The sequence below is a fragment of the Sceloporus undulatus genome, chromosome 6, assembly GCF_019175285.1.
Source record: "Sceloporus undulatus isolate JIND9_A2432 ecotype Alabama chromosome 6, SceUnd_v1.1, whole genome shotgun sequence".
Lineage (NCBI taxonomy): Eukaryota > Metazoa > Chordata > Lepidosauria > Squamata > Phrynosomatidae > Sceloporus > Sceloporus undulatus.
Window position 1 is genome coordinate 156,204,101 of NC_056527.1, and position 17,130 is coordinate 156,221,230.

The 17,130-nt window shown below is 42.2% G+C and overlaps 2 protein-coding genes across 6 annotated transcripts in view; both read left to right on the forward strand.

The window, feature by feature from the left end:
* PATL2 (PAT1 homolog 2) overlaps positions 1 to 17,130 on the forward strand; it is a 741,315-nt gene that overhangs the window by 527,150 nt on the left and 197,035 nt on the right. The gene's annotated exons all lie outside the window — the stretch shown is intronic.
* On the forward strand, positions 5,891 to 13,778 carry SEC11A (SEC11 homolog A, signal peptidase complex subunit). Its single transcript, XM_042475673.1, has 6 exons — positions 5,891 to 6,048; positions 9,128 to 9,237; positions 10,368 to 10,517; positions 11,530 to 11,649; positions 12,968 to 13,025; positions 13,500 to 13,778. Exons 1-6 carry the CDS (start codon positions 5,899 to 5,901, stop codon positions 13,548 to 13,550), a joined length of 639 nt encoding a protein of 212 aa, XP_042331607.1. The 5' UTR covers positions 5,891 to 5,898; the 3' UTR covers positions 13,551 to 13,778.

Consider the following 17,130-nt stretch of genomic DNA (forward strand, 5'->3'; position numbering starts at 1 on the left):
AGGGGTCTCATAACACAAAAAATAATACTGAACAAGACCTTAATGTATAAAACTACCTAATAGTTAAAAAACAAACAAGCCAGTATGTGTCTAAAATACTGTGTCCAAATTTCATGGTATCAGTTCATAGAAATATGTAAACACCAATGGAACAATATGAAAATTATGCATAATACATAAACAAGCTTTTAATAGACAATCATCTTAACATGTAATCTGTAATTATAAACTGTGTACAGACTTACAAAATGATTTTGTTGCACCTGTGAGACTGAAAGGTTGTAGCATAAGCTTTCATGGACAGATTGCATGTACACTGTAGAAATAATTCAGTTTAAGTGATGTAGCTCTGTCCCATGGCATCCTGGGATTTATAGTTTTACAAGCTCTTTAGTCTTCTTTAAGTGTTGGTGCCTCACAAATCTCAGGATTCTGTAGGATGGAGCAACGGCAGTTACAGTGTCAAATTGCATTGTTTTTACAGCACAAATGGACCCTGAGTCTACTTCATCAGATTCACTGAGTGAAGCGCTTATGGACAGACATTGATACCCATATGTGAGCAGTTGTGTGTGAATAGGAACAAAAATACAAAACTTGCGTGTATGGCGATGGGTTCAGTTTTAACTATGGTCATTGAGGGACAAAGTTGAGAAGAAAGATATTGCCTAAAGCCAAGATGAGCAAGTAAACAACAATATTGAAATGATAGAAGGAGTTCATGGAATGTAATATGATGCTGAGAACCAGAAAGAAGTTGTGATAAAATAGGCAAAAGAATCCTCATTAGGCTGGGATGTTTACTAGTATTATAATATATGTAGTATAAAGGGAAACAATAGTCTTTGTTTAACCAACTGTTAACAGACTGGAGTTTGTGACTATATTCCAGTTCTATTTCACTTTCCATTCTCCCTTTGAAGGTTTTGTTGTTGTTGTTGTTGTTGTTGTTGTTGTTGTTGTTCAAGGACCACTATTCTGAGATCTGAGATGGAATGTCCAAGAAGACTGGTGTGTTCTGCGACTGGTTTTTGTGTATTCCGTTTCCTAATGTCTGAGTTATGTCCAAGTCTGTACATAGTTATTAATACAGATTATAAGTGTAATTTTCATATAGTTCCACTGAGAATGTTTGCGTATTTTCATATTCTGATGTCACTAAATCTGGGGGCTATGTTTTAGACATATGTTCTTTCTTAAGAAGCAATAGGTCCTTCCTCTGCCAACATTTTGAAAGGCAGAGTCATGACTTAGGTCACAGGCAGGCACTGTATGTTGACGAGAGCAGTATCGAAAGCCTGCATTACATAGACTCCCAGTGAGCATCTTTATTTGCCACTAAGAATTCTGAAAATGTTATATGTCCCAATGCCTTTTCTTTCTTCCAGCTGCCCATTCTCATTCCCTCAGTTGTGACTGAAATGGATCTGTTTTCTTGCCATCCCTTGTTTTAAAGAAATTTGCTCCTGCAACACATGTATACACACGCACACATATGAAAAATCTTGGATGGACTTGTCTAGTAGCACATAAAGTGTGTGCTGGACTAGTCACTCCTGTGGCTTGCTTTCATGCAACAGTTTCCAGTGCCTCTTCCACTCTTCTAACAGCATGATCCTATGCATTTACTCAAAAAACACTGTTTCAGTACAAGCACAGGGTTGCAGCCAGCCAGAATATGTAACTGGAGAAGCCCCAGATAGATTGCATTCTCACCGGCTATATTCAGATTATAAATCCTGTGCAATGAAATCAGAAATTTAATGAAAGTGGGGACATGACCAGTAGTCAGTGCCAGCAGGTGACAAACCTTATGTTTTGCTAGCACAGTGATGCCCAAACAAAAGCTTTGGACTTCAACTCCCAGCAGCCCTAGCCTGCTTAGTTAGCAGGCAGGAATTCTGGGAGCTAAAGTCCAAAACATCTGGAAGGCCAAAGTTTGGGAACCATTGTGCTAGCAAAATGATGATTCTGATCCTAAATAACAGTATAGCCACGCCTGCCCAGTAATAATAATAAAATAATAAAATCTCTACAAGATGCAATTGGGGCAGCTTACAAAGATTAAAAAACATGCAATCCAAATCCCTCTACCCCCCTACTTAAAATACAATTAAACAATGTAAGAATTAAAACATACTTAAAATGATATAATAAACAATAAATTGTGACTAGTGAGGTCGGAGTTCAGCGGTTAGATTTTCCTTCTAGTGGCTGGGGAACTATTCAGGAAAGGCCTTCCAGAAGAGATCCATCTTTATAGCTTTTTAAAAGCTATTTAGGGTGGTAATATGACGGCTCCACAATCTGGGAGGTCGAGGACAGCCTTGTTTTATAAGGCTGTAACAAATTTTCCCCTGAGGATCTAAGTGTGCAGGGAGGATTATATGGAAGGAGGTGGTCCCGAAGATAGCTTGGACCCAAGCCATTTAGGGCTTTAAAGGTAATCACTGACACCTTGTACTGGACCCGGAAACTAATAGGCAGACAGTGGCGTGATCTTAAGATCTGTGTTATATGGTCTCTTCTGGATATACCAGAGACCAGTCTGGCTGCCATGTTCTGAACTAATTGAAGTTTCCAGATCAAGCACAAGGGTAGCTCCATGTAGAGCACATTGCAGAAATCAAGGTGTGAGGTTACCAGCGCATGTACTATGGTCTCAAGGTCCCTCACTTCCAGGAAAGGGTACAGCTGGCGTATCAGCCAAAGCTGATAACAGGCACTCCTGACTATTGCATTTACTCGATTTGTCATTTGAAGCAACGGATCTAGGAGCACCCCCAGATTGCAAACACAGTCCTTTGAGGAGAGTGTGACCCCTTCTTGGACTGGAGGTTGTATCCCAATACTTGGGTTTGGAACTGAAACCGTAAGTACCTCTGTTTTGTCTGGATTCAGCTTCAATTTGTTTTCCCTCATCCAGTCCATTACTGCCTTAAGACAGTCACTGAGAGGAGAGATGCCATTTGAAGTCAAAGCTGGTGACATAAACATGGAGAAATATATCTGGGTGTCATCAGCGTACTGATAACCCCCCGCCCCATGCCTCCGGATGGTCTCTCCCAGCGGCTTCATGTATACGTTAAAAAGCATCAGGGACAGGATGGCGCCTTGTGGGTAAAGATTTAAAAAATGTGAGCCCTTGGTATCCTCTTGGGTTTGGTTCCAGGAACACCAGTCTATACCAAAATCCGTGGATGATCAAGTTCCATTAAATACAGTGGCTGAGTAAAATGGTGCCTTTTACATAAACTGACAAAATCAAGGCTTGCCTTTTGGAATATATTTACTGTATGTATGTATGTATGTATGTATGTACGTACACTCATCCCTCCACATTCACTGGGTTAGAGGCACAGGATCCCCTTGAATGTGGAAACACCACAACAAAAACACTATGGCCTGTTACAGACTGCCAAAATAAAGCTGCTTCGGGTCTCTTTGGAGGTATGCTGTTTAAATGATGCTGCACTCCAGTGCTTAGGAATGGAGTGTGGCTTTGGTGCGACCTCCGGACTCTTAGGACCCATGCATCATTTAAATAGCATACCTCCAAAGAGACCCGAAGCAGCTTTATTTTGGCAGTCTGTAACAGGCCTATGTTTTTACCTGAGAGAACATCTCTCTAGGAATCTCTAGGTCTTCCAGTGCAACTTTGTGCTCAACATCTGCCAGACATTGAACATAGAATTGCTCGAGCCCCATTAAATATAATGCCATAGCAAAATAGTCTCCCTTATATGAAATGGAAAATCACGTTTTGCTATCTGGAATGTATACTTTTTATGAGTGTTTTCAAACCGTGAATGCTTGAATCTGGATTTTAAAAATCTGTGGATAAGGAGGGCTGACTGGATAAGGAGTCCTAGTGGCACAGTGGTTAAATGCCTGTCCTGTATCCACTCACTCAAAACCACAAGGTTGCGAGTTCAATACTAGCAAAAGGGCTCAAGCTTGACTCAGGCTTACATCCTTCTGAGGTCGCTAAAATGAATAGCCAGATTGTTGGGGGCAATTAGCTTACAGTTGTAAACCACTTAGACACTGTTAGTTCAATAGAAAGCTGTATATAAATGAAGCTGTTTGTATAGTGTAATGTACTGTAATATACAAAGATATAGCTGTGTTAGTCTGTAGAATCAGTACACAGAGAGATCTTGTAGCACCTTTGAGACTAAATGAAGGAAAGAAATGGGCAGCATGAACTTTCATAGACTTCAGCCTACTTCTTCAGATGCATTTGGTGGAATGGAAGCTTTCTCAACAAATGCAAGTAACAGGATACTAATGGCATATATATGTCTTTCTTCTTCGTAGTCTCTGCAAATCATACAAATGGGTTTCACTGCACCCTGGCTTCCACTCCACCAAATGCATCTGAGGAATCAGAATCAGAAGAGACCACAAGGGCCATCCAGTCCAACCCCATTCTGTCATGCAGGAACTCCCAATCAAATCATCCCTGACAGATGGCCATCCAGCCTCTGCTTAAAGACCTCCAAAGAAGGAGACTCCACTATACTCCAAGGGAGTATGTTCCTCTGTCAAACAGCCTTTACTGTCAGGAAGTTCCTCCTAATGTTGAGCTGGAATCTCTTTTCCTGGAGCTTGCATCCATTGTTCCGGTTCCTGTTCTCTGGAGCAGCAGAAAACAATCTTGCTCCCTCAATATGACATCCCTTCAGATATTTAAACAGGGCTATCATATCACCTCTTAACCTTCTCTTCTCCAGGCTAAACATCCCCAGCTCCCTAATCCGTTCCTCATAGGGCTTTATGGTTTCCAGACCCTTCACCATTTTAGTTGCCCTCTTCTGGACACGGTCGTTTCTCAATGTCCTTTCTTAATTGTGGCGCCCAGAACTGGACACAGTATTCCAGGTGGGGCCTGACCAAGGCAGAATATAGTGGCACTATTACTTCCCTTGATCTAGACACTATACTTCTATTGATGCAGCCTAAAATCGCATTGGCCTTGTTAGCTGCCGCATCGCATTGTTGACTACTTGGACTCCTGGATCCCTTTCACATGTAGTTTCATTCAGCCAGGTGTCCCCCATCCTATATCTGTGCTTTTTGTTTTTCCGCCCTAAGTGCAGTAACGCACATTTCTCTGTGTTTAATTTCATTTTGTTAGCTTTGGCCCAGCTTTCTAGTCTGTTCAGGTCATTTTGAATTTTGATCCTGTCCTCTGGGGTATTAGCTACTCCCCCTAATTTAGTGTTATCTACAAATTTGATGAGTATGCTCCCAATTCTGTCATCCAAGTCATTAATTAGCCTGAAGTCTATGAAAGCACATGCTGCCAACTTCTTTCTTTCAGTTAGCCTCAAAGCTGCTGCAAGGCCTTTCTAGGAACTGCTTCTACAGACGAACACGGCTATATCTTTGAATTCAACCCCTAGTGTTTTCAAGACAGCAATACTCTCCAACCTCCGGAGAGTTGGCTGTTGGCCTGCTGCCTGCAGCAAAAACAATTTGTGTGCTGTGTTTGGAATCGTAACAGATTCAGTAAAGTCTAAACATAATTCGGTTTGAATCCGAATCGGGAAGGGAAGGAAAGCGGCCTCAGAGCCTTGAAATGCCCCTTAGGAAGAGAAACCCTTTGGGCAGGTCTAGCAAGGCAATCTCTATGGTCTTTACCGGGGTCTAAATGGAAGCCGGAAGTGCGCTTCTCGGGAGGGATAGGGAAATCCTGGCAGGTCTAGCAACTCAACGTCTATGATCTTTAGCCGACCGGAAGTGGCTCTCAGAAAAAGGGATAAATTGGGGCAGGTCTAGGAACTTAACCTCTATGGTCTTTAGCCGACCGGAAGTGGCTCTCAGAAAAAGGGATAAATTGGGGCAGGTCTGGCGAGGCAACCTCTATGGTCTTTAGGCTCTTGCTTGGCGGAAATGGCTGCCGGAAGCGGAAGTGAAGAGTGTTCTTTCCCCCCTCCCCTTCCTCCTCGCGGTGGCGGCTTTTCGGCTGCCTTCGCCTGTTCGTTCCTCGCGATGTTTTCCTTCGACTTCCTGGACGATGTTCGGCGGATGAACAAGCGCCAGGTGCGCGGGAGAGGCTCGGCCCAGGTCTCCGGCCGGGGCTTAGTTCCCCCTTTGGGGCGTCGGTGGGTGGCCAGGTGGGGGGGTGTCTCCTTTCTACCGTATGACGGGGCCTTGTCGCAGCCCTGGCCTCTCTTTCAGGCTGCATCCACACTGGAGAAATAACCCGGTTTGGCACCGCTTTAACTCCTTTGTGGCTCAAGGCTGTGGGATTCTGGGACTTGGAGTTTGTTGTGGGCCCCGAGCGGAGCCACCGCAGGGAATCATGGGAGAATGCTTTTCCAAAGAGGATACAGTAATAGGAGAATACTTGTCCATAGAGAATAATAGAGTGCCTGCCCATAGGGAATCATTGGGAAACACTTGCCCATAGAGAATGATAGGAGAATAGTTGCCTATAGAGAATGATAGGATAATGCTGTACTTGCCCATAGAGCATAATAGAATACTTACCCATAACGAATATTTGCCCATAGAGAATGATAGGAGAACACAGTACTTGCCCATAGAGAATCATTAGAAAAGAGTAGCCCATAGAGAATAATAGACTGTTTGCCCATAGAGAATATAGAAATGATTCTCTTATGGGCAAGTATCCTCCAATGGTTAAGTATGGTTTCCCTATGGGAAAGTACTGTCTTTTCTTTTGGTAGCTGCCATTGCCACAATTTTGTGTCTTTTGTATGTAAACAAGGTGGCCAGACATGTCCTACATTTGCACTTAATGTCCAGGAAGAATTTCAGAATGCCCTCCATTTTTAAGTGTGAATTCATATTCATATTGATGTTTTTAGCTTTTTTTTGTAATGCCCTCCATTTCAAAGCGCCTTGTCCTCCTTTGCGGTTATGGCAGCTGGTCACTCTCTATGTAGAAGAAGGTGTAGCATAAGCTTTCATAGACTTGGACTATTTCCTGCATCCAGGGAAGTAGACCAAGTCTAAAAAAGCTTATGCTAAAATTTCTACATAGCTAGTTTCAAAAGGTGCCACAAGAGCCCCTTGCGTATTGCTAGGGTTGCCAGAGTGAGAGTCCCTGTATTTGATAGTGGTTATGTAGAAGAGGAAGTTTCAGCAGGTGTTGCTTGTTACCTGGTTGAGTGAAAAGCAACACCTAGAATCATGGAGTTGGAAGAGACCCCAAGGGCCATCCAGTCCAACCCCATTCTGCCATGCAGGAACTCTGAATCAAAGCATCCCCATTAACAGATGGCCCATCCAGCCTCTGCTTGAAGACCTCCAAGGAAGGAGACTCCACTACACTCCAAGGAAGGAGTTTGTTCTACTGTCAATCAGCCCTTACTGTCAGAAAGGTCCTCCTAATGCTGAGGTGGAATCTCTGTTCCTGTCACTTGCATCCATTGTTCTGGGTCCTGTTCTTTGGAGCAGCAGAAAACAAGCTTGTTCCCTCTTCAGTGTGACATCACTATCATATCACCTCTTAACCTTCTCCAGGCTAAACATCCCCAGCTCCCTGAGTCATTCCTCATAGGGCTTCATGGTTTCCAGACCCTTCTCCATTTTAGTCAACCTCCTTTGGACACATGGCTCCAGTTTTTCAACATCTGCCGAAATTCCCTCTTCTACACAACCATTAAAAAGATCTTGTAGCACCTTTGAGCAAAAGATGTTGTGGCATAAGCTTTCGTAGGCTTTGTCTACTTCCTCAGATGCATCAGTTAGTCTAAAAAGTGCTACAAGGTATCTTTGTGTACAGATATTCCATACTAACACAGAAATTACTCTGAATTGTACAACCGTTAAAGGTATGGGAGTCCAGTTTTCATTCTGGCAACACTAACTACTACCCCCTAGTAGTAGAGGGCTGTAGTTACAGCTTCTTCTACACAGTCTCAAAGATGGCACAAGATTCCTTTGCGTACTGATACTCCACAAAAACACAGCTATGTCTCAGAATACTACCTCCTACTCTCTCACATGCATAACAGACTCTACCTCAAAGTCCCATTCTAACTTTGAAAATGCTACACCACAACGGCTGCATTAAAAACTCTGCATGAAGTGCGGTAAGTGAGTGCTCCCAGAGACGGTCAAGTGTCCAAACCATTACATCACACACTGTGCTGAACTGGGAAGGGATTGTAGAAGAACAGGAAGAAAACAAGTCCTCCATTCCCTCTCCTAAACTTGCCGAATGCTAGAAGTTTGGGAAGGAGAGTTGCCCAACAAAAGCTGGTAGTAGGTCTGGGGCTGGCAGAATGAAGGGTTTTCTTTGCATAGTGTGTAATTAAAGACCAGAAGGTGCTGCCTGATACCAAGTCTGCCCATCTTGTCTTGCAGCAGATGTTCATGATGAATGGTTTTGAGAGGGGACTGGAGTACCTCTGGTTGGAAAGAAGGGTGCAGGAACTGAGGCATCTCTAACTTCATTATTTTATATTCCTGTAGCACTAGATTTGTCATAAATTCCTCCCTAAGGGAGGGTTGTTAGGTGGGAACATGCCAAAAGTGAGTTTGGATCTACCCCTGAATATATTTTCTGGCTTCAAGAGAGCTCCGTTTGGTTCACTAGAATGGGCTATCATTTGGCTCTTCTCTGTTAGGGAACAGCGCTGTGTAAATTTACAGCGCTTTATAAATAAAGGTTAATAATAATAATAACAACAACAACATGTGGACTTCCAGAGGTGATTGGATTGCAAACTTACCAAAGGTAAATTGGATGGCAAATTTACCGAAGGTATATATATTTGTTTATATATTGTTGAGGAATTCCCATTTTGAGGTGTGTTGTTCTTCAGGCAACATATTTCAAATCTCATGTAATTTAAAGCTGTTAGCTTAAACTACATATTTAGAACTTCTGATGTTCATTCCAGCAATGCTCAAGCATTCAAATATATCTGTGGGTATGCTGTGCTGGCTGCAGTCTAATATACTCCCAAACAGTCCTGTTGGTTGTGATGAGTCTTACAGAGTAAACGAGTTGTAAAGTTATTGGCTTGCAGGTTTGTCTTTGGGGATATCTGCGTTTAAGGGAAGGTACTGCATGCTTGTCAGTTATGGGGGAAGGCTGTTTTATTTCCAGTGTCGCCCTCATCCTTGTCCCCTCACCCCCTCCCAGCTGTATTACCAGGTGCTGAACTTTGGGATGATCGTTTCCTCAGCGCTGATGATCTGGAAGGGGCTGATGGTGGCAACGGGCAGTGAGAGCCCCATCGTGGTCGTACTTAGGTAAAACTATGCTGAAATGAGCCAAGTTGCAATGGGAGACCTCAAAGGAAGAATGTAGCTCAAATTCATTTCTGAAATGGTGCTTTCAGGCTTGAAGCCTCTATTGGACATGGCTGCTACCATCACCTAGCACTATCCTTTTGACACAGACATTGGTTGAATGGAAGGCTATACAAACTGATAAGTGGCTTGCCCAGTACATGGGCCTCAGAATTTCTGTGATAGACTCAAGGGAGGTGATACTGGTTTGGTCACACATGATACTAATATTAAAACAATTGTCAAAGGGTAGGATATACAGCCCACTGTCATAGTTCTAGAGTGATTACTCCCCCTCTAATTAACCAGCATGCCTTGTTACCGTTTATGTACCACAGTGTTGAGAGTGCAGACACAGATTTCACCTCATTTGGAAGAACTCAGCACACTAAGGATTCCTGTTTAGAACAATTCTCTTTGCTTAAGGATGACAACCATTGCAAAATAATATCAGGAAATGGTCTGTCTTAAACATTTCTGCAAGATATTAAAACAAAACAAATGTCTACAGCAAAGCAAAGTGCCAGACTGACAAAGTTTTTGGCTACCAAATATAAAAGAGTCAAATGAGTTTTTTGGCATATGATCAATTTTTGGCAAGATTGGTTTGCCATTAGCTATCATGGACTGCAGTCTGTTCAGCGACTCACAAAATGGGCTTCATTCTATGAAAGTCTATACTAAATAAAACTGGCTAGTTTTTTTAAGCTTCTGTTTTGCTGCAGCAGACAAAATGCATCTCTCCAATCCTTCCAGTAGCCAAAGTGTATGTGTATGTATGTTGTGTGCCTTCAAGTTATTTCTGACTTAACAGCAATCCTAAAGTGAACTTAATGGAGGATTTTTGGGCAGAATTGCCTGAGTGTGACTTGCCTGAGGTCATCTAGTGAGTTTCCATGGCCAAATGTGGATTCAAACCCTGGTCTCCCAGAGTCATAGTCCAACACTCAAACCACTACACCATAATGGCTCTCACTAGGAATTAGTATGCATTGATATATATGTACACGCGCACACAGTCTGGCTGATCATCATCTCAAGGCAAACGCCATAATGTGGATTACATATTCATCAAGATCTTTATCTTCTAGTGGCAGTATGGAACCTGCATTCCACAGAGGAGACCTTCTCTTCTTAACCAATCGCATTGAAGAGCCAATCAGAGTGGGTGAAATTGTGGTCTTCAGGATAGAAGGAAGGGAAATTCCAATAGTGCACCGAGTTTTGAAAATTCATGAAAAGTACGTTTCCAAGGTTGGGTGATGATTTATTGTCAAATTCTGCTGTTATGTCACCTTACATGGGGTCCTTTTGCAGCCAAAGGCTGCACTGAGATGTCATATCACCATGGTTTAGAGAATCAAGAGGATGCTCTGCTCATGCATCCCTTTCTGCCCTTATGTGCTTGACTTAATTATTTAATGGTTTGACCAAGCCCCAGTTTATTACATACGAATTCCCAAAGTATGGTTTGAGCATCTGTTCCGAACCAGGATTAAAACCACAGTTTAGTCCTCTGTTTTAAATCCTGTTTGCTGAGCTCAGTCAAACTGCATTATCTGTTTGTAAACAATGCCCTCATCCACACCATGGCTACACCCCTGTGTTTAGAGTGCCACCTTCCCCAACCTGGTACTCTACAGATGTACTCAATGATCATCTATCATCCTTACCAGCATAGTTGATAGATATAGTCAGACTTGTATTCCAACAGCCCTGGAAGGCAATAAGCTTAATAATAATAATTGTAAGCTGCCCTGAGAGCCTTTAGGGCTGAAGGGCGTGGTATAAATACTGTAAATAATAATAAGCTGGATAAGGCTCCAGTAACCATATTGTCTTTCATTGATTGACTGATTGATTTTCAGCTTGACTGTCTGGTTGAAAGATGTGATACAAAGATGTAGAACCACCTCTATCCCTTGGCCCTCGTTTCTGAGACAAGAATGCATGTTACACATGTGAACACTTTTGCATTGCTCAGGTGTAGGCAAAATGCGGTCCTCCAGATGTTGGACTGCAATTCCCATCAGACTTAACCAGTTTAATTGATAATGAAGAATGCTGGGAACTGCAGTTCAGAAGTATTTGTAAGACTCTGACTGCTACTGAATAGATCAAAGGAAATTGTGGTAATGCTACATATTTTCAGAGTAAAGGGAGATGCTGCCTTAGAAATTGTGGTTTACTTTCTGCCATGACTATTCTTTTGCAACTGCTCTAATTCTTAGTGGTTCTTCTCTTCTTTGCTAGACAAAACGGAGACATCAAGTTTTTGACAAAGGGTGACAACAATGCTGTTGATGACAGAGGCTTGTACAAGCAAGGGCAGCACTGGTTGGAGAAGAAGGATGTGGTGGGAAGAGCGAGAGGGTAAGACACACACCAGCAGAAAGGAATTGCTTTGCTTTCTATTATGTTCACTTTCCATTGAGTCTTGGGTTTTTTCCATGTCACAGCTTAAAACTATATTTGTGCTTCTGTTTTCTATAACCAGGCCTAAATACCCATCTGCTCTTGGAAGCTAAGCAGCATAAGCTCTGGTTAGTGCTTGGATGGGGGAGCACCAACAAATACCAGGCTATATTTCAGGGAAAGGAACTAGCAAAACCATTTCTGAGAATTATTTGCCTAAGAGAATCCTGTGAAATGAATGGGTTTGCCATAAGTGAACAGGTGACTTGAAGGCACACACACATACATTTGTGTCACCAGATTTCAAAGGGAACAGTCTCAATGGAGTGTTACATTCACTCCTTCTTTACCACAAAATCTCTCTTTCTTTTCCATCTCAGGCATTTTTTTGCCCCTGACAAACCAGGTAGCTGATTTTAAAAGCATATCGGTTGGTGTTCATGTAGTGCTCAGTTTCAAAGTGAGGCCTGCTGGGTTTGTGGCCTTGAAGTCACATTCTCTAGGGGCTATATTTTCAGGCAACCACAAGGTTGTGAGTTCAATACCAGCCAGGGTTGACTTAGCCTACATCCTTCCATAGGTTACTAAAATGAGTACTCAGCTTGTTGGGGGAAATATAGCTTACACTTTGTAAACCGTTTACTACGTCGGTAAACGGTACAGAAATGTACTTGTTATTGCTATGGTTGAATGTCATGTCTGTTTTGCCCCATTCCAATTGGCATTTCCTGACATGACTTTATCTAACAGTTGCTACTGAGTTTTGGAGGAAATGATAAAAGCTTCCCTAGGTTAGAATCTACTGATGTTGCTGGACTTGCAGAAGCTTCATAGGCTTTGTCTCAAATTCTCAAGAAAGACTGAAAAGGCTGAATTAAATCACTGGTTGGATCAGTATCCTATTCTGTGAGGTGGCTCCCAAACCATCTTGAAAGTTAATTAAAATCTACCAACTGGGAGAGAACAACAGATTTGTGTGTTCCCATCTGTAAAGTACTCACTACAAGTAGAAAGCTCAACAAAAAAGAAAGGGACTTGATCAGAGGTTCTACCTCTGATACACTGACTGTTGATTAACAGTTTATTCTACATAAAGCTATATTTTCACCTGCAATCTGAAACGGAACCATCTTGGGATTCTATCACCTTATTTTCCTATATGTATAGTCTAAGCCGAAGTTTTGTCCTAGCCATCACACACATTCAAAACCTACATTCAGCCTCATCGTATGCCAAGATGATGTCTCAAATGGGTGATTTTATTTTTCCATTTTAGATTTGTGCCATATATTGGAATTGTAACCATCCTAATGAATGACTATCCCAAATTCAAGGTATGACTTCTGGTTCATTCCATCTCTTGTACAGTTAAAGTCTTGGTTCAAGGTTTTATTTGTATATGTGTAGTTCTTCACAGAGTCCCAGCTGAGTATTTTAAAAAGCCATTGAAGTAATTCAGCACTCCTAAAACATGAAGGCATTTGAATCTGCATGTAATGATTTGATTACAAAGTTTTACCCTGTTATTCCCTGGCAGAGCTTGGATTTCTGCTTAGTTCAGGGGTGGGGGGCCTTTCATCCTACTGAAGGTTTGGATTATAATTTCCATAACTGCTTATCAGTGGCCATATTGAATTGGGATCATGGGTGTTGCAGGCCAAAGGTGCTTCCCCCTTATTGCCCTAGAGTTATTTGAACCTAAAATTTGGGAAACCTGAGATTCTGTGTTGCAAACCGCATTAAGTGTGCAAATCATTTCAGGTGTGTGTCTAACAGTAGAAATGTTATCTTTTTTCCCCCACCGACAGTACACTGTCCTCTTTCTACTGGGCTTGTTCGTTCTAGTCCATCGAGAATAGTTTGCTGCCAGGAAGGCCAACTGAAGGCACCAATCGTGCTGAATAGTGAGATGTGATGGCGTGTACATTTCACTGCTTCCTAACTGAGTTGGGTTTGGCTCTTTGGTTTTATTTTCTACTACAGCTGTGTAACAGGAAAGTTGATCCCAGTATTTTGAACAGTTTGTCACATTTTAGCATTTTTGTACATCAGTGAATTTTTTATATTAAAAGTTTTCAGCCAAAACATCCTGTCTCGTCTTTCTGTCAGTTCTTTTCCCCTTCCTCAAGCACATATATTCAGTCACAGAGGGAACATGGAGGTGGAAGAGAGAAATCACTGATACTGTAGGTTTTATACACCAGTTCTTTCAATGTTTCCACAGCAGTGGACAGAGGCTGTTTCTCAGCCGCAGTGAGGAAGCACCAAAGAGCCCCAGTTGCAGCCATTTTTTCCTTGGGGTGAGATTAAACAGAGGTGCCTTCTGCCCCTTCAATCCCACCAAGAAACCTACTTCTACAGTAGACTCTCCCCAGAATGGAAGCTCTTTACTGCTGGCCCATCCACAGCTGTCTGCAACAGCTGACATGTCTTCTCACAGAGGTTGAGGAGGATGTGGAAGAGAGTGTGCATATGTGTACATGCATGCATGCTGGACTAGGGAAAGTGGGGAGGAAAGTGTATGTGTGTTTGTGACTGGATCAGCTGTTGCTCCCATAGAAATGAAAATCATCCTGAACGCTCTGCTTCCAGCAACCCATTCTCAGGCATGGAGGGAAGGTGGGGAGGAAGGTGTGTGTGTGTTTGTGACATCAACTGTTGTGGTTGTGGATCAACTGTTTCTCCCTGAGAAATAAAAATTGCCCTGCACTCTCTTTGCTTCTAGCGGCCCATTCCCAGGCAGGGAGGGAAAATGGGGAGGAAGGTGTATGTGTATGTGTGTTTGCCACTGAATGAACTGCCATCATCAGCATTACCATATTGACTGGTATATAAGTCAACCCAGGATTTTGGGGTCAATTTTCGGGCATAGGTTTCTCGACTTACAGACGAATATATATGGTAAGTTCAAATTCCAATTCAGGAGTTTAGTTCGCTAAATGATCTCAAGCTAGTCATCTTCTTTCTGCTAAATCTACTTTGCAAGGTGGTAGTGGTTGTTCTTATGTTCTGACTTAGATGGCTCTAAAGCAAACTGATCATGGAGTTTTCTTGGCAAAATTTGTTTAGAACGTGTTTGCCCTCAGATAGTAACTAAAACTAAAAATAAAATAATGAAACAAATTGTGGAATAGATGATGAGATGAAGTCATCTTGAAATTAGTCTCTGCTGGCCTTTCTCAGTCTAATGTCCTTGAGATGTCTTGAACTACGCATTCCATTATGCCAGTGCTATCCCAAGGCCTACATGTTCCCACTTGAGTCTGTTCACCTGTTCAAATCAATAGTGGGAGACTGGTACTCTTTTGTGGCCTCCCGCTGCTTAACTATGGCAGATAGAGGTACATAAGGCTGGTCTTAAAACCTAAATTTTAGGTGTTCTCCCTTAGATTGGGCCAATTTGCTACCTTCTCTATTGATGTGGATGTCAAAAACCATGATGCTCAATAAGCCTTGTAGAACCTCATCTTTGGATGTTAGTTATTTGATGGAGCATTTTATAATTCTGAATTTCTGTCATTGGTTTTACATTTTAGACATGCCTTTGGCTTAAGCATTAATAAAATTGATTGATTGATACTAATTCTGATTGGTTTCCCATTGCTAAACTATTAAATGTATGTGTTTATATATTGTGGGATTAACTTGTTTTAGTTTTAAGAGCTTTATATTGTTCACAGCCTTTAGGAAGGAAGGGTGTCAGCTTGGCTGAAAGCTGCAATAGGGGTTTGCTCGTTTTTAATGAGCTCCCTGTGTATTTTTCTCTTGACTTTCATAGATCTGCTTGCCACCACAACCTCCTTAGAACCAAAGATGTGTCTCTGCCATGTCCTTCTCTTGTGCATTTTTCTTTTCTCCACTGATGAAAGGATTGCTAATTAACACCTTAGTTACACTACAAATGCTGAGTTTTCTATACACAGGCACAAGTCAGTAGCTGGGAAATAAGCCTCTTTTTTTAATAATGAAAGATTTAACTTATAATGAGAAGTCTAGAGCAGATTCTCCATGCAAAAAGAAGGGAGAAGGAGAAATGCAGTGCATCTTTGTCTGCCAACCTTACAACTTCTCCCCAGGATCTTAAAAACCTAAGAAATGTGCTGCTGGATCAGACCAAAGGCCTATGTAGTTCCACCAGTGAACTTCCTATTTGTTATTGTATGCCTTCATGTTGTTAGTGACTTTCGGCAACCCTAAGGCAAACCTATCATGTGGTTTTCTTGGCAAGACTTGTTCAGAGAGGGTTTACCTTTGCCGCCTTCTGAGGTTGAGAGGATGTGACTCCCAAGGTCTCCCAGTGAGTTTCCATGGCTGATGGAGATTCAGACCCTGGTCTCCAGAGTTGTAGTCCCATGTTCAAACACTCTGGAGCGCTCTATGCCCTCTGATAATATATATACACACACACACCAGGTCCTGCAATAAGCACAAAATTATGTGATTCATGCAGACAGCTTAACTGCAAAAATGCCGATTTTTATAGTAAGTTGCTTGCTTTGCTGGCTTCATCCATCAACTGAAAAAATGGGTGTTTGGTGATTTCTGGTTATTATTGGTCTTGCTTGGCAACAGAGTCAGTTTAAACAGAATGCCAAACTGGATTAAGTCTTTATTATGCAGGGGTTGGAAGATCGGTGTGGAATCCATCAAAACCTGTGGTCATGTCTATTGCCGATCTGATGCAGAGCTGCAAAACACTGGACAGAGAATAAAAGGGGAGTTTGGTATTGGCAACCAGTTAGAAAGAACAATTCAAAAGTCTGAGCCCTCTTTAAAAAACAAAATGAGCACTAGTGAATTAGAACACTACTATGTGTGATGTTTTATTTAAGGTGCTGATTATAGCTGAAGTTTCAGCCCTCCCTACCTCCCATCCTACATAAAGCCCAAGACGTTCCTTCGCAGCTGGGTCAGGGAAACAGGCTCTAGGGCCACATGCAGCCTCCTCAGACTCCTCCAAGCCCTGTGCCCCTTTCAAAGAACAAAGAGACAAAACCCATGCAAAATTTTAAACTGGCACTTCCAGGAGAAGCAGATAGCAAAACACACCTCTGCCATCCCTTCAACAGGCAAACTGTACGTGGATCTCTGTTGTATGCCTGTGAATCATTTCAGACTTACAGCAACCCTATTACGGGGTTTACTTGGCAGAATTTGTTCAGAGGAGGTTTGCCCTTGCCTTCCTCTGAGGCTGAGAGAATGTGATTTGTTCAGGGTCACTCAATGGGTTTCTATTACGAAGTGGGGATCGGAATACTGCTCTTCCAGTGTCCAGCTCTCAAGCTATCCTAGTTTTCAGTAGCCAAAGACAACCCAGAAATGAAAGTAACATACAACATAATTTCTCTGAAGATGCCAGCCACAGATGCTGGCGAAACGTCAGGAATAAACTCTTCTAGAACTTGGCCACAGAGCCTGAAAAACTCACAAAAAATTAGA